Consider the following 25,037-nt stretch of genomic DNA (forward strand, 5'->3'; position numbering starts at 1 on the left):
CATCCTATGCATCGCAGCAAGGTAACTAGTAATACAGGGCCAAGAGTTCATGGGAACTCTCCAGCTAGCAGCAGTCAGCATTTTCTGTCTCACTTTTGTTGTTGCCTGGGAGAAATGCTGAAGTCCACAAGGCTTCCTCTCTGGCTAAAGCCATGGTGCCAGCAGTGCCCCTGACACTACTTTGCACAGATTCAGCATAACCACTACATGAATGCCTTCCAGCTGAAGAGTGATTCTGGCTCCCTTCTCATTTTGATAGCAAGTAACAGAAGTAAAATACCATGCAGTTATCATATCACATACTCTAGATACAGAATAAAACAGACTCTACCAGCTTAATGGCTCCCTTTGGAACTAAACACTCCTATCCCATCTACACACTATCTGGCAGCCACAGGAAACTCCCCCTCAATCATGTTAACACCATCCAAGCCAGGCAATATTTGATTCGTCAAACCCAGGGCTCCTGCAAGCACTGAAGGGCTTCACTAAACTGATATAATGATCTAATTTGGTATACCTAGTATCTATCTACAGACTGCATTTTACAGGTCCCCTAGACGCACAGCCTCCAAACTCTAGCCCTGTTATTACCTACTTTACAAACAAAAGTCCATGGCTCAGTGAAAAGAATAACTGAAAGACAGCTCTCACTCAAGCAGCAGCTATCATGGTGTCACAGGCTTTGCTGTTGTAAACTAAGTTTCTCTCTAAGACTACATTAATTTCCTTAAATTACAAAGGCAGGAAAATTGGGCCCTGTATGCCAGGTCCCCAAATTGGATGCTGAACACTTAATTTCTTTACTTGAAATAGAAAAGATTGCTTGTTTTCCTTCATTTTCTCATTCCTGAACCCTCACAATGCATCCACTTCATATTTCCAGTATGTTTTCTATACTTATGACATTAAGACTGATCTTTGCATTTAATCCCTATTACACAGTGCCTGGAAATTTTGTAAGCTTAAGCAGATGTGCCATAAAACTCCAGGCATCAGTTACCTTGTGTACTACATAGCTGCCCAAAGCTTCATGATGAAATTCCTATTCATTCTGTTGTTTCCTTTCTCTCAAGTGGTAATTAATAATGGCAATCATTTCTTTCTTCCAGATTAGCTCACCCCCAGACCTTGGCTCTGCTGAACAGTGCAGCATGGGAAAGCTGCAGTCACTTTCCATTTTCCTTTCTCCTAATTTCACTTGGCAAGGAATACCAACATCCAGTACCAACATTCAACTCTGCTTCACCCATGCTGTTAGTACAGGAAGCCTTGTTTCTGAATTATGATATCAGAAGACCAAGTATGATGGACACAGACTTGCTTCAAAAGAAAGTCAGGTACTCAACAAAGTGCAGTTTCCTCAATATATTTTCCTGAATCTGCACTCACTACCATTTATTGGACTTTGTTTGTACTGCAGAACTGAGAAAACCCAAATAGTTCTGCAAAGCTTCGTACGCACTGCTTTTCTGGCAACAGCAGTACAGTTCTACTGACAGAGTTGTATAGTCATTACAGCACAGCTAGTTCTATCTAACATAACGTAGCCTGTAACTCAAGAGATGCGTCACTAAAGAATTTTTCTTACTAGCGACATGCAGAACAATATTTCCTGTAATGAAAAGTAAAACAGAAATCCAGGCCATGGCATGTAAGAGACACAGAATCACAGATTCAAAAAATTGCAGCAGTTGGAAGGGACCTTCTAGAGATCAGAGTCCTACCCCACTACTAATGCAGGTTCCCTACAGCAGTTTGCGTAAGTAGGCATCCACACTGTTCTTGAATATCTTCAAAGAACACTCTACAACCTCTCTTGGCAGCTTGTTCCAGTGCTCTGTCACTCCAATAGTAAAGAAGTTCTTCCTTGCATTAGTATAGAGCTTCTTGTGTTCCAGTTTCTGCCCACTGCCACTTGTTTTACTGCTGCACTCCACTGAGAAGAGTCTGCCCCCATTGACTTGACTACCACACTTAAGATATCTATAAAACAGTTATGAGGTTCCCTCCTCAGCCTGTTCTTCTCTAGATTGAACAGTCTCAGGCCTCTCAGCCTTCTCTCATGCAGGAGATACTCCAGGCCCTTAATCATCTTTGTTGCCCTCCACTGGATTCTTTCTAGGAGATCCCTGTTTCTTGAACTGGGGAACTGGACATAGTATTCCAGATGTGGCCTCACCAGGGCAGTGTAGAGGGGGAGAATCACCCCCCTCAACCTGCCAGCCATTCTGTAATGCACCCCAGGATACCACTGGCCATCTTAACCAAAAGGACTCACTGCTGGTTCATGGCCAACCTCTTACTCACCAGGACACCCAGGTCCTCACCTGTACTAACGCATTCCTCCCAGGTGCAAGATTCTATACTTGCTCTTACTGATCTTCAGCTGGTTCCTCTCTGCCCAGCATACCAACCTGTCCAGTTCTCACCAAATGGCAGCACAGCCTTCCACTTTGTCATCTACTCCTCCCAGATTCATATCTTCAACAAACTTGCTGAGGGTGGACTCTATCCTTTCATCCAAGTTACTGATGAATGCATTGAACAAGATCAGACCCAGCCCCAAACCCCTGGGGAACACCATTATTTACAGCCTTCTGTGTATTACTTAAAATTGTTCAGAAGTGGCAACAAGCTTAGTGTGGAGTAAAATGGAACATCAACACGATCCCTGACAGAGCTTGAATTCTGTCAGAGAACAACAAAAAAAAATAGGATTCAGTGCATGAAAAACATACAAAAGAATACCATTCTTCATCTAGGCTCATGTCTGAAAGCTGAACAGCCTCAGAAAAGACCACTGGTTTTGCTTACTCCAATCTTTTATTAGTAAGTACTATTTGAATCTACTAACACACAGTGTCTCCACATTAGCAGAAATTAACAAGGTCTCACAAAATGGAGAAATACCAAACCATTCAAAGTTATAAGACATGACACACAAAGAACTTTGTCTTCTATTTCTCTCACAACAGATGAGAAAAGCTTCCTAGATACACATTAGCAACTATGCTTTCTATTTTGAACAGTGTTTTCTTTTCATTTGGTCTCCCAGTTAAGTATTAATCCTTGTTTCCTCTCAACACACACAACCCTCATTTTCCGTCCTTCTCCCTTTGCATCCCCATCAGCTGCTTACTCTCTGATCTCCAGACCATTCATTAGGAGCTTCTTCAGCTAATCAAGCCATGGTGCCTCAGTTCTAAAGAACCCACCTTTAAACTCACTTTCCAAAGTGAGCAAAGCTACAGCTTTCTAGAAAGCACCTGCCTTCAGAGAGCACAAATGAGGAGATTCAACCACATCTACACTATACCTGTATCAGAACCCTGTGAAATACAGTAACTTTTATGGGTGGGGTCCCTATCTTCTTATAAACCTTCTGAGGAAATAGGGTCCTTACCTGGCTTTGTTACAGCAAAGAAAATTTATTTATTTCATGAATGCATTTTACAGAAATCATTGATTGAAAAACAAAAGAAGAATGAATGATAAAATTGCCATGACTCCCCACGCACCCAGTGCATCCAGGTGAAAGACTGCAGCACTATACATAATATTTCTCTTCTGAGCACCTTTTGCTTCTTCATCTGCCTCTGTTCATGAGTCATAAAAAGCAGTAATGCTTTCTTAAGTTAAACTACTGTATGTTTACAGCCTCTGTCAGCAATACATCTATCTCTCAGGAACAGCAGTGTTTACTTGTAGACCAATAACAGTGTTCTTTGCAAGTCATGATGTAAAGAATGCACTACTTACATACAAAAAAAATTAAAAATATATAACTTTCAGCCTGCCCAGGGAACTGCCATAAGATTAGATACAATTTTGAAAATAATCATATTTTTCCAAATATTTTTTAATTGCTAATTGAAAGTCCAAAGGTTTGTAACAAATTAGTCCAAGTAGGGAAATTAATACTGAGGGAAAACAAACAAATATATACACGCACACTTGGGAATATGACAATTCCACTTTCCTTCTTCCTCTCCCAATCCTATCACCTTCCCCTTCAAATTTCTAGCATAATCAAACACTTAATCATACAGCATTTCAGGATACTGACATTTAAAATTTATTGTAATTTATGCATATTCAAACACTTTTCGGGACCCTTGAAAGATATGTTTATGCTATCTCTATATTTGAACATGTCAAATACATGGCAAAGAAAGTATTTTTAAGAAAAAAGCTAGCTTTGTGGATTTTTTTTTTTTTTTTGCAGGCAAAGTCCTGCAGATTTTCCCAGAATTACTCAATATGAATATGAACACTAATATTGTGTCACAGAGCAAATGGTTGATGAATATCACCTTATTGCTGAAAGTCATCTAGCATGGCCTAATACCTTGAGGTTCTAGTGTTTGTGAACAAAGAACCATTCCAAATTCACAGCAATAAGGCCTTCCTTTTTCTTGCTTTTGGTAATCTGTCTTTCAAGTCATCGCAATTTCTTCACATTTTCTGATGATGTGCAGGATTTAAACAGGGCTTGATCCTTCTACTGTCACCAGGATACTAATTCAAAGAGATCACCCTGATCGTGATTGGATTGACTTTCAGATAATCACTGTGAGCAGTGACAAATGCACTGATATATTATGACTACTCTACATTTTGATATTTGATTATAATAAAAACTCTATTATTTATCGTTGCTTGTTTCTTTGTTTGTTTCCTAAATCCTTCCCTACCATTCAAGGAAATGAATGCTTTTGGACTAAGAAAAAATAAAGTTTGCAGTCCTCGGGAAACAGCAAGAAGAGAATCTATCACCTTCTGCGGAGAGCTGGAGAAATCACTTTCCTTTGACACTCAAAGACAGTTAACCAGTAGCATCAGAAATAAAGCCATGTCATTATTTGTTTGATTTTTCCCTATAAAATATGCACTTTTAAAAAGCTGTTTTTATTTGTTAAAATAAAAATGCTGTTAAAAGCATTAAAAAAACAGACTTGTGACAAAACTCAGACAGTATGAAGCCATATTTCATCACAGATGTGTCACAGATTGGTGATTTACTGGGCTGACTTCTTAGCATTATCATTATTCTCTAGCGAGCTTCTGCTCTTAAAATTCTTGGTTGGATGTTGAACATCCACTTCCATACTCTTTTCTTCAAGCCTTATACTAGAGAGTTCTATTTCAGAGACCTTCATGTCCTTTATTCTATCTGTTCCCTTGGAGTAAATCCTTCCTCTTTTATACATATGTCAGGAGGTGGATAATTGTTTGACACTGTATTCAGTCATGTTTGTTGAGGGCAGTCAGACCCCGAGGAAGATGGAACTGCTTGCCATTGTTATTCAGCATGTTAGCTGCAAAGGCATGGTCCATCATGTACTTTGACTCTAAAACTTAACTGAAAAACAAAACTCTTATATATCACAACAAAACAAACAGCATTTGAACTTATTTGGAAGCATGCAGATGAAAAATGAGTAGGGCATATGTATGTCAACAGCATTGTCAAAACCTCCAGGTAACACATACCCTACTGATGGAATATGACAAATATGTAAATTTAAGAGTTTTTCCTTTGAAATCATGAAGTCTGAAATTCAACTGCTACAATTTTCTTCATATCTCATGACTTCAGTGAGAGTAATTTAGACTGGAAACAACCAGAGAAGATGCTCAGCATCTCTTTCCTGTGTGGGCAGTACACCAAGTGGATTTATCTGCTTCCTTGGAATACAAAAACAGTCTTTCGAGGATATTTCTAATAAGAGTTAGGTAGCCTTATTTCAGTATGAAGTTCTCTATATATTTTGAGTTACATTCTATCATGTGCTGTCAAAAACGTTGTATGAAAATACTGTGATCATCTTCCTAAAAAAAATTCTGAGGTGTGTTTTTCTTAAACAAGCATAAAACATAGGCCAATTAGTCACTGCCAGGCATCAGTTCTATAAAATGAGTACAAAGACAGATTGATCCCTAGTAGAATAGTATGTGTCCTAGATTTTCCATATTATATGTTTATTATCACTAAGACATTGAGTTCTACTGAAAGAGACTGAAGTTACAGCTTCCTGAACTGTTCCTTCCTTTGGCATACTGAGCAGACATCCACCATACGTACATCACACCATTCTTCCTTAGACTGTCAGTGCTAAAAATCAGAGGTCTGTCACTCTTAATTTTAACAGCACATATGCCATACCCATGACGACTTGAACTCCTTTAGCATTATTCATTTAAATAAAATACTCTAAAATTAAAGACTCTAAAGTGGGGCATACTCAAATTACACTTTATTTCACCTTTAGTGGCAGAAAGCACTAATCAATGGCTGAAAGTACTTTAACAAATGAGTAAGTTTTCCCTTCAATTCTTTATTTTCCTGTAGCATCTACAGGTTGTAGTTAAAATAAGACTCACAAGTATAAATACTAAAACCTAATAAACCAATTAAAGAGTGGAAGAAATTAAAAGCTGTCCTATATGGTATTTGACAAGTGGCAAATCAAGGCACAGTAAGAGTGCCTTTCTCAGGCACAATTTGGAAGTAATTTCCATAGGTCAAACTGAAAAACGCAGAAGGTAAATAATCCATTTCATATATACCATATCTTAGTCCAGAATTTAAAGGGTATCACAACAATATTCAGAAAACATCTCTAAAACAGTGATTTTTAAATTACTACTTGATAGCTTACTTTTTAATCTGATAATAGAAGTTTGATTGCATTCACAAGTATTATCAAGCATGATGAAAACTGCTGCTGTGACATTCTCCCATTTTTAATATTTTACTCCTACTGAGAATTCACTTGGGATGAAGGTCTTTTTTTTTTAACTACTGAATCTGCATACAACTGGAACTACCTGGTAGAAGGTCCTCTATGGTATTTTTATTTTGATTTTTTTAATGCTATTTGTAAAAACTTCTGCAACAGAACAGTTGTTCTTAGAATCAGTTTATCCAGCAGTTACTCCATCATACAAAGTATACAGCCTGTTTATTAAAAAATGTACCTAATCTGCCTTACAAGCTCACTTTCACCCACTTTAATACCTCTGCAAGAAATTCATAACCAGTTTCACAAACTGAAAACTGTCATCTAAGTACCACATGAGTTTTAGCTGCACATTCCATCTCTCAACTACAAAAAAGTTAGGTCTCTAAGAATCTAATAGATGTTGAAGATAAATAACCCAACTTCTTTCATTGTACACTATAATTACAATTGCAAACATTCTGGTTTATCTATCCACCTTACTATCTCACGTATAGCAAATAGCTGAGTGAGAGAACATTGTTCTATGAGGTATAAAAGCTAAATGAGCTGTGATTTATTTGGCTGTATCCTATTCAAAAGTCTTGAAAACCTTTATAACTGATTTCTCTTGGAAGTTTGTTTTTCCTCACATCCCATTAAGAGAACTCTAAAACAGCACAGTATTGTTACTTAACACCAGCCACAGCTCCAATTCGAGATGCAAGATAGCAATTGGGAGATTCTGCCAGAGGCTACTTGTATTAATAGATAAGACAAAGATTGTATACTTAAAGCAAAATCATTAATATATGCAACATCTGCAGCCTTCTCTGTCTCATGTTTTTGAGCTGGAAAAAATTAGACTTTGATAGAAACAAATCATTCAGATAAAGAACATCAGCTGTAGTCCTCAGTGCACTAACTGTGCCAAAAAGGTTGTCACAATTCAGAAGACAGGCTTATTATAGATTACGAAGAATGAAAATAAAGAACAATTAAGCAGCCAGAATGATGAAGCAGCTAAGTTTCTAAACCTTGAACCAACACAGTGAACACAGAGCCTAAAAGATGTCACCAGCATTCTAGGCCCACACAACATTTTCTCCTTACAAGGAAGTGGGGTGAATTTCACTCATTTCTAAGCTGGGCACTTCACTCTCACAGGAACATAAGAATAGAATGGAGGTAAGCCAAAAGAGCATGTCTTACTAGCAGATAGATCATAAGAAATGAAAGTGTAGATGATATCAACAGAATAAACAAAGCCTATATTTCTGCACTATCCCAATACTGAGGATTCCGTGAAGTATCATTTCACATTATTTTTCCCCTGTATTTGTCCTTCAAAAAGAATATAGCAGAAAACATTAAACAAACTGTCCTTGTTTATTATATATCCCAGTATGAAAAATAGCTCCAGAACTGCACTCTGTTAAAAATTTTTACTTAGCAATATGGTTATCAATACTTTCAATATTCATACTTTTTTTTTTTTTAAAGTTCCCTGAACTACTAAATAAGCAAGAGTTGTTGACTGTATCTGCAAGCTAGCTAACCGAGTCTTGCACCTTTTATTATACTATTGCCATTGTAAAGGTAGGAAGGCCCAGCTGGTACCAGCTCTAAGCATATACTACACAACCCCCTCTACACATACACACACACATATGTAAAAGCGCAGTTCTGCCTTTTTGAATACCTTGGATTTACAATGGCTTTGTTGGAACATACAAGGAACACACGACCAGACAATCAACATGAGCATTAACTATAAATATAGGCATTTATTAACTATAATCCTAGAACCATACATTGATAAGAGTATTTGTCAAGCATTATGTCAGAGAAATCTAGTTTCAAACAATCGCAGATTCTAGAATGAGAGCACCCTGAATTAGTCATCTCCATTAAAACTATGAAGTAGAATTGCCTAGCAACCAAGAAAATTAATTCAGAGACTAAAATAAACACTGTGACACTGACAGAGCAACTGCTGCTCTATCCATACAGGCATTCAGAAAACAGAATAGTGTTTCCTCATTTTTTGTTAAGAAAGGAAAAATAATTTCAAAAAGCTAGTCAAAATGGACAAAGAATAAAAACAGTAAATGTAATTGAGTAAAGCTTATGAAAATAATTGACCTCTTCTTACATAATGTCGTTAAAGTGAAAAAATAGTAATTTTTTTTATATTCTGACAATAATGAGCAATTTTACATGAAGGTTTCTAACATACTTTCCCACTTGAAAGGAGTAAGTTTCTTTACATTCATCCCATGCAAGCATTTTCTATTTTTCTTCATACTACCTGAATTTACTGCAGAATTTATGACCATGCCTACCTGAAAAAGCTCTGCAGCATGATTACCAACTAATAGCTTTAACCAAATCACTACTCATCACATTTCTGAAGGACAGATTTTGAGTTGTTCAGTTTATCCTACTGATGTTGTTATAGGGAAAAAAACAGATTATGGACAGTAAAGATGACTGCAATAGTTTAGTTTAGTGACTGCTACTTTTATAACACTTGTTAACATCTGAGCATCTGTGTAATTCATTGTCCTGGAAGAACTACAAAATCCTAGTAAAATTATCCCTTTAGAAGTAAAACAATGGCACTCTGTAGCAACACTGAATTATTACAGGAATTATTACAGATCAGCCATTCCTGAGTGACAGTACTTTCAAAGCTATCATACCAGAAGGTCTGTCTTGTCAGCTTGAAGTACCAAGTTTGTAGGTACTCCAAAAAGACCAGGATTTATGAGGGCAAGAACAACCAAAAGAGAAAAATTGAGATCCCAGAAAACACCACATTTAACAACTGCAGCATTTACACCAAATCTAATTGAGTCTATGTTAAAAGGTTATAAAAACAAACTTATATAAGAAATAAATCAAGGAAGACAAGTAGGAGTAACTGTGCATTAGAAGATAACTCCACAAATACAGACATAACTACAGTTTTCTATCTGTAAAGAATGGTATATTTCACCACGCTGTATGTGTGTAATATTCACAAAACACGTCAAGAGATAGCAGCAGGTACTTCAAAATCTTCAAGTCTCCATATTCCAGTAACATTCAGGAAATGTAGAGGTTCTTGAGATAGATTCTAAAAGTAGACAGGCTGCCAATAAATACATAAGACATATGCTTTCACCTCACATGGGATGTGGCAGGTAACAATGGAAAGATAACTGCTTGAAGCAGAGGCAATGCAGATGGTACAGGTCATATGTAACAGACCAGAACAATGAAAAAAAACTAACAGCAAAAGTCTCCCATGTGCAAACACATCCACAGAGCTGATAAAGGGCCCCAAATGTATATAACAGGTTCCCCTGTGTCTTAAATATTTAATGACTGTGGCAGATGGGTTGGGCAAAAACATATATTGTCTGAACCAATAGCATAAACACAGCTGACCTGAAAGGCCTAATCACCACTAGGTTATAATTACTCCAGTGTTTTCACAAGTGAACACTGCTCATAAAACTAGAATATTTTGAATGATTGCATCTTTAAAAAATTATAGCCTCCATATGCTGTTGAAAAATTTGGTTTTATTTTCTGGCCTTTGGACCATATGCTATGGGTGCAACTGGAGCACGCATGTTTTAGTAAATTTGTAGGTCAGCCACAGTAAGAAACATCCTTTTTGATTAATTTTATCTGTGTAATTGAACAGTGTTATAAAACTGGAAGTTATTCCTACTAATTCTAAAGATGGCTGAATATTGTATCCTTTTCTTTATTAATAATTAATTTACAATTTAATATGGCAAGAAAAATCTCAAAAACAAGCATCCATTTTCTGTGTTCACATAAGACACTGTCAAATTCCAGTAATCATAGACAACCACATAATAGACACTCCACTCAGAAGGCTTTAATTAAAGATCTACACTACTACACTACTCTTTGCAACAAAACACAGGCAACTAACCAGCACTCTCCATCAGATCTGCAATAAAAGACTTAAAATCTCACCTATAATTCCTTGTAGGATGATAACAAGAAGGATAATACTAACATTGTATGCCCTTGCACTAGAAGAAGGACTTAGGAAATTAAACTTCCAGATAATCTTAGAAAGTATACCATGCCCATGTTACAGGAGAAAGGTGAAAAGAAGGTCACTCAGTCTGCCTTGGAGAAAAATTCCTTCTGCATGGTAAATTTGATGATCAGCTTGGCTTTAGCGTGTGAACAAAACACACCAGCAATATATTTCAGTACTGCTACTACAAGGTTCAGTTTATCCCACCAAAACTCAAAAAAAAAAAATCAAAGCAGCCAAGAGAAAAAGAGCAGTATTTCTTGAAAACAGACCCTCCTGTAGACTTCAAAGTATATTAATTTACTGTGATATCATACAAACTATCTGACAGACTCCATTCAACCTTCTTTCCATTTGCCACTCAGATCCCATTTAATTGCATCATGTCCTCTCACAGATTTCCTGCCCAAAACCTGACAGTCAGTCCATTGCAATGCTAGTTTCTACTCTTAAAGACTGTGCAAATTATTAATTTATGCAAAAATGAAGTAACTGCATAAAACCTGTAAGATTACTGACAGTGCATGACAGCAAAGACATACATGCAAGTCTTCTCAGGATTAGAGCCCTGATTTTCAAAATACTGAAGTTACATAGGTCTAGTACAACAGTTGCATTATGTTAGACTAACATCAATGGCAGTGTATGAATTTACAAGCAAATGCTACTCATTTTTACAAGTGGTATGTAGTATGAATGAAAGTGATCCTTAATACTTACTTGGACAACTGATCTTCCAGCAAAGGGGAAACATTCTGTAGCAATGAAACTAAACAAACACTTAATAGCTCAAGTAGTTTGAGATCTGCTCCTCTTTATGCAGGAACACATGGAAAACAACAGATTGCTCCCTGTTCCAGTCTAGTACAGAAATCTACTTAGGCCACATGGTAATAAGATGCTTTTGAATAGCATGAGAACCAAAAAGAGAATCTAGAGATTTCTTTTAAAATAAAGAATTACAACCTACTAAGAGGAAGGTAAGGGGAGAAGCATGGATATGCTTGTTTATAGTTTTCCAAGAATATAAGTAAGATCAGATTAACTGGCTGATTTCAGGTAGCTATCAGTCTCTCAATGAGAAATTAGAAGGCTGAGAAAATTTCTGATGACATATATTAAAGCATCACAATAAATAGGAAAAGTATTAACAGTTTCTTGGAAAAGTAAGTCACAGTATTTATACCACTAAGCTAGAAATGTAAGATTCCTTTTCTGTATAATTGTGTTTATATCAAGTCATGGACAAAAGCAAACCACATTAAGAGGGAAGCATTTTGTGCTAAACCTACTGTTTAAAAAAAAAAAATCAATAAGAGCATTCAATAAAATGACTGAATATATCTTTATGAACAACACAGTGTCCAGCAATCTCAAGGCAATTTCAAACATTTGCTTTCATCCTCAGCAATGCATATCAAGTTGCTATTTACCATTTTATCCCCATAAAGTACATGCTTGTTGTTGGTATAGTCTTTATTTTAAATGCTACTGCATTAAAGTCTTCAGTTCTTCTGTGCCACATGCAGGATTCAAAAAGGTACTGATTTACCATTATCATTAGTAAAAATAAAAAATAAAAGTCTGCTCAGTTAAGGTTATTCTACAGTTGACCAATTCAGCAACAAGAGAGGCTGAATTGGGTTCGCCATGCACAGGAGCAGCTACTGTATCTCATTTTCTTTTACAGCAGCTATCTGTCCTAACTGACATTGCATACTGGTCGGGCTCAGAAACATTTGTCTGTTCAGAATGTCAGCAGCACATTCTGATGGGAAGCAAATCATTTGGTAGATGGAAGCTGAACATTGAAAGGATATATACATCAGCTTTTCTGTTCTGAAAAGGCATCAGAGCAGTTCAGGCACCCAGACCTCACTTGACTTCCTCAGCAATCCATAGACCAAATCCATGACCTTGGAAGCTCAGGACTTATTTTTCTTTCCTATATGAAAAACTGCAAGCCTGAATTCTTAGATATGACCAAACACATTCCAGATAGCTCATTTGAAAGCTGTAGAAAGATACCACAAGCTCTTCCCATGGTAAATGTCCAAAGGCTTTTAAATTTATCCAAAATTATGCCAGCTGCTTAGTATTGCACATAGCATAACAGTAAGAAGATTTGGTAGGAAAACAGGGTGTGGCAAGTTTTAATGAATTTACACACACATACATACACACACACACACAGATAATCTGATTCACTAGTAGAAGATGGTGTCACTAGGCTAGAGGAGTTTCCCCAAACTGGCTACATCACCTTGCTAGGCAGCATACACAATTTCCCTCACCATGGAAACTAGGCCAATGGGTCAAGTGTGAGAACTTTTCCACTAACAGGGAGAGGCATACTCACCTTTTCCAATCATGGAAATTTTTCCTATCACTCACTGTTTTCAGTTAAGGTAAAACCAAACATACTCTCCCTCCTTCAATTACCTGAGCATAGCTTTGAAATACTTAGACACTGCTAATAATTGCAGTATTACCATATATGTAGGTGCCATGAATGTAGCATGTTGAATGTTTCCTCAGGGGGAAAAAAACAACATATTAAGTTACTGGTGCACTGTTTTTGGAAAGGAATCCAGATTTACTCTTATGATAGCTTTTTTGTATGTAAGATTTTTCAAATGTTTTACATAATATAGTATAGAACATAGCACAAACGTAGAATCATCCAAATCGGAAAAGACCTCCAAGATCATCTAGTTCAACCATCCACCCCATCCACCTACCACCAATACCTCCACACTAAACCATGTCCCTCAGCACATCTAAACATTTCCTAAACATCTCCAGGGATTGTGAATCCACCACCTCTGTGGGCAGCCCATACCAGCACCTGACCACTAAATTTCAATCTAGATTACTCTGCTCAAAGTACTCATTTGTAGGATAGCATTTTGTTTTTAAATTTAAGGTGATTGAACCTTCAATCATTATATTAAACACCTAAACAGATTACTTTTTCCTTGAAAGACACAAAGCGAAGATTCAGAAGCCATTTGAAAACACCCTACTTCAAAACATAGATTTTGTGAATAAAGAAATTGCCAACACTTCCATTAACATTTTCATTCTGAAAGAGTGGCCAGGCACTGGAACAGATTTCCCCAGGGAGGTGGTCGACCCTCACTATAGGTCTGACCTGAAAGATCAAATGCATATTTCATTATTTTAAATAAAATATTTATTTTATATTTTTATATTTTATTATTTATTTTATATTATTTTTAATATAATTTATATATAATTATATATATTATATATAATTATATATATATATATAATTATATTATATATATATATATTTATTTTATATTATTTTATATTATTTATATTATAAAATATTTACTGCATATTTCCAGAGCAGTCTTAAAATTCTGTATCCCTCTGGAAAGTGTTTGAATCCATACTTTTTTGTTCTGATACACTGATTCTGATCATTCTGCAGAAGAAAATGACAAGAATTCTTAACCATTCTTTACACAATGGAATTTAAGTCCCTATACCTTTTTTTCTGCCCCCGCCCCCCCCCATCAAAACTACCATACAGACTTCAATTCTCACACATTTAACTGAGGATCCTGCCCTAGGGCAGCTAGAATACTTTGTCCTGTAAGAATTTATATAGGTCACACTGAAGCTGACTTTCTATGCCTATAATTAGTATGACATTAAGCCTGCAATAGTAGAAAACAGTACTTATGACAGATTTTTTTCCAATGTTAAAGATTAAATAAACAAGAGACTAAATTTATTTGCATCACTGTCTCTGTGAATAACAGCATAATTGAATAATAACAGATATTCAAGTTACAGATCCTAATGTAAGTATCTTGAGTCTGTAGTTACCATATAAATGTGAATAACTTACAATGTTAGAACAATTAATTTCAAATTCATACTGAATGATGTTATGGGATTTTTCTTTGATAAAGGTATTGATTAACAAAGGAGTATTAAGCAGGAAAAAGAGTGAGAGACTTTGCCAGATGCTAAAATTTACTTCCATACTTAACATTGATTAAGAAAATTAATTACTCTGCTAGAGGCTCTCAAATTTTCAAGTATTTTGTATTGACCTCTGTACATCAGGCTTTCTTAAAGAACACATGGAAAAAAAACACAGATTCAGAATGAGGAATATCAGCTGGCAAAACTCCACTACTTCCTGCTTATAAGGCCAAATTTTAAAAGTTTCCAAATTGCTCAGAAAACAGATTATAATTCAGGGGTCCTAGAGGGCCAAAGTGCTAACAATTCAAGAAGAATCCAACTAAAGATACAAGTATGGCCTGCACTTACTATTTGTATTTACAATAAAGAAAATCAATTTACTCTTCATTTACAAATAATGTCACCCAGAAAATCAAAGTGCAAAAAAACCATGATTTGCTTCTTTTTATTTTAATAAACTTTCAAACAATATTTAAATTAGAGATGGACAATTTTTCTCTTTTAGGAGGTAAAAAAAGATTTAGAAGAATGCAAAAAATTCCAGCAATGTCTGCAATATTCTACTTGATACCTCATTTCTGAATATGAAATCAAAATTGGTTTCATCTACTCTGTATTAGCCTACTACCTACTTCCAGAGTTAAAGGAAGCAATTCAATCTCTCTCATGTCCGAAGAAGCAGAATCTGTGTGCACACTGCTGATAGCATCGTAGGCTGCTTAAATCTTCCTTTTGGTACTTTGGTAATAGACTTCAGATCCATCAACATCACTAATGCAAACCAAGTGCTAACACATTAATTCCAGTATATAACCACTAACTGCCACAAAATAAATATATTTTGCTACCACTGCAACCTTGCCTATATTTGTCAGGCATACTACAGCCAAGAGTGTTAAAATAAAATCAGTTATTCACAGTGCTTGCTGTTGCACAAACAGTTGCTCTATCCACTCACAAGAGTTTATTTTAGAAAGGAATTCAAACCACTCCACCATTAAAAAAATATTTTTGAATGGTGTAAACTTGTCTTGTTGTGCTACAGAATGCTTTGGGTTTTTTTGAAATGGATATTTTGTAAGAATATTCTAAACTCCACTCTGCTAAGTCTCACACAATAAAAAATTTACAGTGCTTGCCCTCTAGAAAGTTTTCTATGAGGGTGAATGACTAGGGTGGGAGACATCATTGCAATCTCGGTGCTTTCATGGAGGGAGGACCTGTGCTGCAGGAGCTGGAGCTTTTGACGTCATTGTCTTTCAAATACTGGCAGTTGAGACCTACCACTAACACGCATGCTAATTTATGCATAAGAATTTCACAATTAGCAAGCATTCCTACAGACATCAGGAAAACTTATGCTTTTAAGTGCAGCTGATCATTTTTAGAAATGTATCATTCACTTAAATCACAGGCTTTAGTTATCCTGGCTTTTCCAGACTGCAAATTTACAATCAAAGGTATAGAAAGTTATAGTTTCTAGGCATATAGTATAATGTCATTGTTATAGAAATTGTAACAGGCTGATATTTCTTAGAATGTATTTTAGGCATTCACTTGTAGACATTTCAAGCCAGGATTTCTGCACAGCTTCAGTTCTTGGTCAGCTACAAACTGTATAGCAAGTGTGTTTGAAACATACCCCCTAGCATGCACTGGCTTACAAGCCTAAGGAACAGAGTATCAATAAAGAGAACTGAATGATTAAAATAGAACTCTTCTAACAGTTTAAAACAAAGAATAAACAAATTATTCCTGGTTCAGATTTTCACACCTTTACACGTGAAGTCTGCTGGGCAGCAGCATTAGCTCCATTTGTAAAAAAAAAAAAAAAAAAAAAAGGATAATTATGTCAAAGGAAACACATAGTAAGAAAATATTGATTAAAAAAAGTTTGATCTCCATTAATTTGAACTATCTGGTTTCTAGTAATGCATTAAATTCAGAAAAGAGATGTGAGATACTCTGTTGACAATTTTCCAAGTTAAAGGCACAAACAAATCTCATTAAACATTAAAATGCAGAGAGATTGCGTAAGACAGAATGTCATTATTTGGAATCCCTATGGTAAGAATTCTGTTTGCACTTCCCAATAACTTATTTTAGAGAATGTTATGCAATCAGAGGTCTGCAGTTTTAGTAGTCTTGTTATTAGAGCTATCATTATCATATTTATGAAATGCATCAGTATGGAACTATTCAATTCCATCATGGCTGCTAGCAAGACGTAATGCTGTTCAGTGGGAGGTTTAAAGCAACTGCTGCAAAGAGCACTGGAGTTGGTAAGCAGTGAGAATTTACACTCCCGTTGATTTTGTAGGAAATGGGAGAAAAACAGTTCCACTCAAGAAGGCAGGAAGATGAAAATCAGAGCACAGATATTACAGATAAATTTTCTAGGGCACTATAGTTAGAAGAACTGGTCCAGATTAACTGGACTGATAATGATTATCATGGATATCAGTAAAACATGCAATAGAGCAAAAAAAAACCAACAGGCATCATAAAAGATGAATATCCAGTCAGTCTGATAATAGCCAACACTTTTCAAATGCAAAGTGCAAACCTTAAACAGATCCATTATTTCATTATCCTCCCTATACTTTGCTAAAATTACTAAATCTACATTCAAGAATTCACGAAAAAAAGATTTTCCTCAAACTCTAAATACATTTTTAAAGTCATCAGAATCCAAAGCAGGAACAAGACAGGTTGAGATGACAGGTTAACAAATATGGTGACAGCAACTAAGCAGCACCCCCTCCCCCCCCCCCCCCCCTCCTTCCACACCAATCAGGAAAAAGTAAATATAATTTGTCAGCTCTTAACATTCTCTTGTCACTGTCCATAATGGCAGTTGGGTACCACTAAAGGAAAAAAAGGCCGAAAACATTGCATTGTAAATGGAAAGGGGGTGAGGGGGAGTAAGTAGTGTTAGCTGCTGTAATCAGACTATTAATCACACCATTTTGAATGGCTATTGGTCATTCAGCTGCTTACCATATGAACAATGAGGACACAGTTCATCAATAACAACGTGTGCTTTTAAAATACAAACAGATTCACCTTTTCCTGATTTTTTTTTTTTTTGTAGTAAGGATTTGGGGATTTTGAATTTCAGTTTCTTCAGGCAATAACAATGAAGAATTTTGATTCAGTGACCAAACAGTTCAATTTACTCTAGCTCTAAGAAAAAGGATGTCTTTAATTTCTAAATGCAAGTAACACAAACCAGGCAATGAAAGTATTGATTTTACATTCAGAAATAACTCTTGTGTTTTCCCATTATTTCTGCCATTTGCAAATAATAAAATTTAACTGAAGAAACTGCTGAAATCACCAATATTATATAAGGACTATTATTTGTATGAGCACCTTCTGTATACATACATCTTCCTTCAGTCTTCTCATGATTACGTAGTGTGTTTCTAGACAAAATGAAGACCCATAAACAATCCAAAGCTGTACTCAGTCTAAATGGGTCACTTACAATGAGAAAGCATGACATTTACATGCAGCAAGCAAATTGATCAGGGAGCAGAAAACAGAATATGGCATCAACTCAGAAAAATATGCCATTGCAGGTAATTTATATTAACAAACTTGGTGAGTTCCTCATTTCTCCTCAAAAATGGCAATAAATACAGAATTAAGAGTATACGTGATTTAACATGGCAAATATCCCCAGGATTATTCTTTGTGCTTGCAGTAAAATGAAAAACTCCTTGATTCCTTTACTGTAATGTCCCTTTTACAAAATGAGTGCAAGGACTTCATAAACACTGCATTTTTCAGAGATTCAGAAATCAATAAACAGTCAGCAATTATCTTCTGTTGCATCTTTAAGTGTTAACGCATTCTCTTATTTTCAACTTATCCAGAAACCTTAGAAAAGAGATGTTCACAACATGCTGCATACATCTTGCTAAAGCAATTTCAGCTGTTAGGTGCAAAACAAAATTCAACAGGATCCAAATCTGTACAGTGGAAATAGTAAGATTACTTCAACATATAGCGCAGGAAAAGAAAAAAAATGCAGAGAAGGATATCAGTGCTTCCTGAATATATATACAAAATATACCCCCCATGTCTTTGTTCAGTCTGGACTCTCATTCAAGGTGTAAATACTGGCTACATTGTTAGATATCCAACAGCAACCAGCTTCAAATACTGTGTGAGTAGCTCTCTCATAGTTCACACTCGGCTCCCTTGACCCAGCTAGACAAGCGTGAAAACATGAAATAAATGAAGGCTAACAAAGGCTGGTCTGGGAAGCAGCCTGCATTAAATGCTTGCAATATTCTAAGTATAAATGTAAAATTCACAGTTTAGATCCCTTTAATATTAAACATAATGCAACAATCACTATATTAATACTAATTGTTACTGCAGAGAGACAAATGAATGTAAGCAGTACAGAAAGGAAAGAAATCTTTCCCATCTACCGCATAAGGACATTCACTAACCTTACAGCATGCTGCTAAAGCAAACAAGGAACTGCAAAATCATTATCTCTTTGCAAACAAAGCAATTATCACAATACCTTTTTGTGTTTGTCCCTCTTCCATATTCTCTTCCATGGCTACCTTTCTTCACTAGAAACGGCTACAGAGAATTAATCAAAGGTTTCAGTCAGATGTAGGAATAAGTGTGGATTTTTTTTTTCCCTGGGAAGCTCCAACAGCAGAGGCTTAGGCAAGTCCTCAGAGCTTAGCAAGGCTCCCTCACTCTCCTTGTTTGCTTGGAGACAGGCTGTCAAGTGTAATTTCATTCAAATTACTCTTCCGTGAAGATTATCAATTTTTCTTCTCAAAGCTGCCCATTGTGTACCACTGTAAGCAGGTATTCAAATGAACAGCCTGTGAATTTTTGGGGGGAAATTTGGTCCGAGTCCTTGTGGCAATGACACCAATTCATAAGCCTCACTTCGCATATAAAAATGGAGAAAAGGAATTGAGGTTTGTACTGAAATCTCTGTTTTAAATTGGAAACAGGCTGTACTGAAAACAGATGGAGGGGTGTCCTCTTAATGTGCAGCAGACCACCAACCCATAATTCCCCCTATTTGCTACTGAAGTGGGAAAGCCCAGATGCCTGTGGGTTCTTTATGCTGTATTACTTGTCTCTCTCTCCCTCCCTCGCTCCCTCCCTCTCTCTCTCTCCCTCAGCACATTTAAGAATAATACAAGTCTTCATTTCCCTCCTTCTCATATATCTGTATCATTTGGAGCTAACAACAAATATACACACATTTAGAATGTACTAGAAAACATTTATAGCAAACATCTATGTATGCACATGCATGCTTATTCATACACACAAGCAGAATTTAATACATCATATTAATCACTGCAAATGATACACACCCTATACATTATCTGCCATCAGTGTGACAATAAACAGGAACTCAGGGGCGGTACAGAGCTTTAAAACAACCATTGTATCAATTCCTTATCTGATTGCTAGTATCCAAATTCATCTGTATGCTTCTATTCCCCATTTTAAAAAGTAGATCTCTGAAAATGGTGAAGCACAACATGTTTGTATGGGCTTCCTCATGCATAAACACATGCACATTTATGGATTTACTCAGGAAAAGCATAGGTTAAATACACTGTGAGGGCACAGTCATTTGGGGAGCTCTGCAGTCTGATTTGGAATGCAAATCAGACGCTGCAGTCTAGCAGTAAATTAGCATTTTCTACCTTAGTCTATGGGTGACGTAGAATCATTTCAAGAGATTCATCATTTCACCAAAACTACAATTAGATCATAGGTTTTTGAAAATTCACATCTTGTTCTCGGAAAAATGTGACAAACTTACATACAACTAAAATCTACTATGGCTGAAAATTCCTATTTACATGTAAATGATAACTTTCATTTTCTTTATACTACCTAAAAAGAAAGAAGTGATAGATCAATCTATGTCACCAAAAAGAATTTTTTATATATTTTCAATATAAAACTATTCAAGCCAGAGTTGCACCAGGATAACATATATATATATATATATATATGGAATTTGAAATATCTGAACACACATTTAAGAAATCATTTTTCCTCATTTTAATTTACCCTTCCAGGACTCTCTTTTCCAGAAGAGCAGAAGAAATGCGACACATAGTTTTAGTTCTCAGATCTGGCTGTCTCAAAGACTACCCATACACATGGAAGTGCTCTGACATCATAGCCTCTCACTGTCATCCCCCTTTCTAGGAATTACTTCTTCAGGCAAAGAAAATAATAAATAAAAAAATGTCCTTTAATACATAGCATCTCCTATGCAAGTCACTCCTGCTATAGAAGTGACATCTACCTCAATCATTCCAGCCCCACAATCTCTTCTGGAGAGAAGGGAAAAAAAATGGGGAGGGAGGGGGACGTATATTTATAATATAGGTAATATATTACATATGTATATGAAATGATCTAACAGGATCCCAAGTTTGGAAAAAATGTGAAGGAGTTCTGTACAGGAACAGAAATATTACCAGCGAAAAAAGTCCAGAAGACGACAGGTCTGTTCTGTTGTCCTCTCTGCATTGCATCCTTAGCCACGATTAAACATTGTTATTTATACTTTATTCTCAACTTATTTTCCTACATAAACATTAGTAAGTCTTCATATTTACCAAAAATGAAACAAATACCAGGGTGCTTAGGCTGTCACTTGCTTCTAAAGTTTGGTTTCTCTGGGTACTATCAAAAAATTCTAGTAACTGACTGTATTAACAGGGATGTCTTGAAGACGTGAATCTGTAGGTTCCTTATGGCACCAAGTGACCTCATTTCTTGAAACAATCATACAATGATTTTTTTTTTTTTAAACACAAAGTACAGAAAATAGACTGGAAATAGATAACTGGAAGAGGTTACAGCTTACATCTGGACAACTGCGTGGGTTAATTTCAATCATGAAAGGGTGAACACAAACAACTTGTTTACCAGTTATTTCAAAGGGAGAGGGCTGTAAAGAAAGAAGGCTTAGAAGACAACAAAGGCGTAGAAACACAATATGTAGTTAAGCTGTGAACCTTGTTTCAACTGGGTCCTGTAGAGGACAGAAACAAATAAATGAGGAAGGGAATCCGGATCACAGGAAAATTCACAGATCTGAAGGCACGTGTTTACATCAGGAGACCCCTGAGCAGCAAACTATTGAATGGTAAGGAATATTTTGAACTTTTTTTTTTTAGACCTTGTACTGCTTCCAGGAATGTCTGCTTTAGGACACAAATTGATAAGATTCTAGGTTCTGTGAATACTTGATCTCATCCAGGAAGGTCATCTTCATACCAGGTTCAAACACACTTCGATGATGGGATTTTAACTTGCAAAAGATGAATACATTCATCTGTCAAAGGTTAAGGTGAAATTTCAGGTACCACTGAAACAAAGTTGAAAACTGCCAAACAATTGCTTAGAGATTTTTTCTGGGTTTTTTTTTCCTTAAAATGCTCTATTTTTCTGTGCAGATATTGTAATAAAGGTATAACAGCTTCACCTGTTACACAAAATTCTAAGTAAGTGCTGAAGTTTCTTTTAAGAGGGCTTGAATTAGTTTCAGGTGTTATTGATTGGCACCACACAGATTTTACATAACTTTTCTTCATATTTTAGCTGTATTATATTAACATGCTCACGTTAAAACAAATCCACCTCTCAGACTATTCTGAAAGCCTTTACAGATGAAATTACAAATAGGTGTTAATCCTAAATCAATTTACAATTAGAAAATTCTGCAAACATTAAGAGTAACAAGAAAAACAAGAAATGCCATCTTACGTGATTTTCTAGGATGCAACCATTGGTGTTTCCATTCTTCAGTGCACTGTGAAAAATGTTTGATACCAGTGACACACTGGAACAGGTTGCCCAAGGAGGTTGTGGATGCCCCATTCCTGGAGGCACTCAAGGCCAGGCTGGATGTGGCTCTGGGCAGCCTGGTCTAAGGGTGGGCAGCCCTGCACGTAGCAGGGGGGCTGAAACTAGATGATCATTGTGGTCCTTTTTAACCCAGGCCAGTCTATGTTTCTATGACACACAAGCTCTGTTAAAGTTAAAACTGCTCAAAGCTACTAACCTCTTGCTGGGCACACTTCCGACACAGAATAAGTTATTTTAATAGGAGCTGCATGTGACAGCCTAAAATTCCCTCATAACACAAGATGAGATTATTGGTGCAAATGATCATTGGATAACGATGCCATTTGTAAGTAGCAAAGCAAGACAGAACATCCAACTGTATAATGAATAAATAAACAGTTAATCAAGAGAATAATTGGAAGCTGATGACATTAACAGATCCCCTGGTATCCATTACGATATTATGAAATGTGGTTGAGCACTTACAGCTTTAAACAGTATGACAAGACACCTGACTTTTACTCTCTGTTTTAGAAGGCCTCCAAGTCAGTTTACCACTCCATCCCTCTATACTCTTGATTTTCAATTAGATAATGAAAATCATGTTGTGGTGCAATGATGTCTTGATCAACACATGAAAACATTACTTAAAAACAGAAAAAACAAACAACATTGTGCCTCAATAACTGATAAAGAAAAATCAAGGAGAGCTAGAATTTTCCCAGAACTTGGCTGCAATGACTACATGAGCAAGTTGTGAAGCTTAGCTGGGTGGATGTGAAGAGGGAAGCAATACTGGTGCTGCTTATTTCAGATAACTCATTTCAAGCTAATTCCAGTTTGGTCCCATGGATGTCCTGTAGGGGTCAGGTGCATTAGGCATGCTCCTGGAAAGCATGTTCCAATTTATTTATTGAAAAAAAAAAACAATTTTATGTTCTCAGAGAACATCTCATGATACAAACTGAAGCATAGCAGATGGGAAAAATTGTGACATTTTGTATGCTCCCTCCTGATACCAACAAAAACACAAACCTGTAGTAATTTTATGAAAATTAGGCAGCAGATTAGGGAAATCTGAAAAATTAAAATTGGATTATCAAATTTGGTATTAGAGTGCTCCACAATTAATATTTTTATATTCAAAATATGAATATAAATATAAAATGCCAGAACAAGAAATCCTAATAGATTTAGTTGAAGCACTGAAAAGTTTTGACTACAAAATCTGTCTGATTACATGTTCTAGGATACAGACTTCTTATCTACACCTTCACGTTATGCTTGTCAAATAAATAAATAACAATGCATCCTAGACTTTTACTCATGCCAGACATTCATGAAAGTGTCTTGGGGAAAGGAGAAATGCCTAATGACATGACAAATTATCAGAATTAGTAGGGAAATGGTATATTAGCAGAGAAAGGAAGGAAGTGGAAGATAAAATGTAACTTTGGTTGGAGTGTTGTTGTTCATCCCAGTGATGGGATGCACATAGCTCCATTAATCAAAACTAATTTTAAAAATTGAGCTGACAACATTCATCTAAAGTAACACAGCAGCAATTTAAATCAAACTATTACCGAAGAAATGGCAGGATGGTCATATAATAAAGATATTTCTGAATAGGCCTTCCCTTGATTTGTGTCTGTTGCTACTTGAAGAAATATTCAGTCTCTGACTAATAATATCAATTACTGACTGCCAAACAAAAAGAAACAAGTGACATACAAATGCAGAATACTATAAGAGAGGTTAAAGAGGTTACTACATTCCTATTTTGCTTGAGTTACAACTGACAGTAGTACCTTTTTTGTTTGTTTTTACATTTAATTTATTCACATTTACTTTTAAATCTTTCCATAATCTAACAGTTCTAATAACAGAAATTTTATTGAAGAGGCAAGCATAAAGGGGATGCCCTTAAGTCCTAAACTAAGAGCTATTAACACAACTATCATATCAGGAAAAAAAAACCTAACCCCTCAGAAATATTCATCTGGTTAAAAAAAATTTATTTAGTGTATAAGATACCTTGCCTTACAACACAATAGATAAGATCTCGCTCCTCTCCGTACTCAAATATATCTTCCCTATATGCAGTATTAACCAAGAGGAGAATTATAATAAGAGACTGATTAATAGGACCTTAGATTTGGAATACCACACTTAATAGTCTGGAAGTCTATTATCTGCAACTATTAATAGTATTACTTATCACTTAAAACTTTCAGTTTTGACTGCATATGTTCTATGACAATTATCAGAAACGATTTATTTTGGAAAATAAGTAAAAATTCCCACATTAAATAGAGATAACACTACTAATGTTATCCCCCCAAATTCTTAAGATCTTGACCCACTTTATTACTTCATTAGATAAAAATAAGGAAATTATTCTTTTTTTT

At 35.9% G+C, this 25,037-nt stretch overlaps 1 protein-coding gene across 2 annotated transcripts in view; it reads right to left on the reverse strand.

Moving 5' to 3' along the window:
* The window catches only part of GPM6A (glycoprotein M6A), a 100,880-nt gene extending 80,974 nt beyond the window's left edge, over positions 1-19,906 (reverse strand). Inside the window, exon 1 of one of the 2 annotated variants that reach the window (NM_001012579.2) lies at positions 19,304-19,906. In NM_001012579.2, coding sequence (NP_001012597.1) covers positions 19,304-19,340 — 37 coding nt within the window. In that variant the 5' untranslated portion in view covers positions 19,341-19,906. Of the gene's footprint in view, positions 1-18,150 lie in introns of both variants that reach the window. The other variant, XM_046940116.1, reaches the window with a different exon arrangement.
* Between the last annotated feature and the right edge of the window lie 5,131 nt (positions 19,907-25,037).

This window comes from Gallus gallus, chromosome 4, assembly GCF_016699485.2.
Source record: "Gallus gallus isolate bGalGal1 chromosome 4, bGalGal1.mat.broiler.GRCg7b, whole genome shotgun sequence".
Classification (NCBI taxonomy): domain Eukaryota; kingdom Metazoa; phylum Chordata; class Aves; order Galliformes; family Phasianidae; genus Gallus; species Gallus gallus.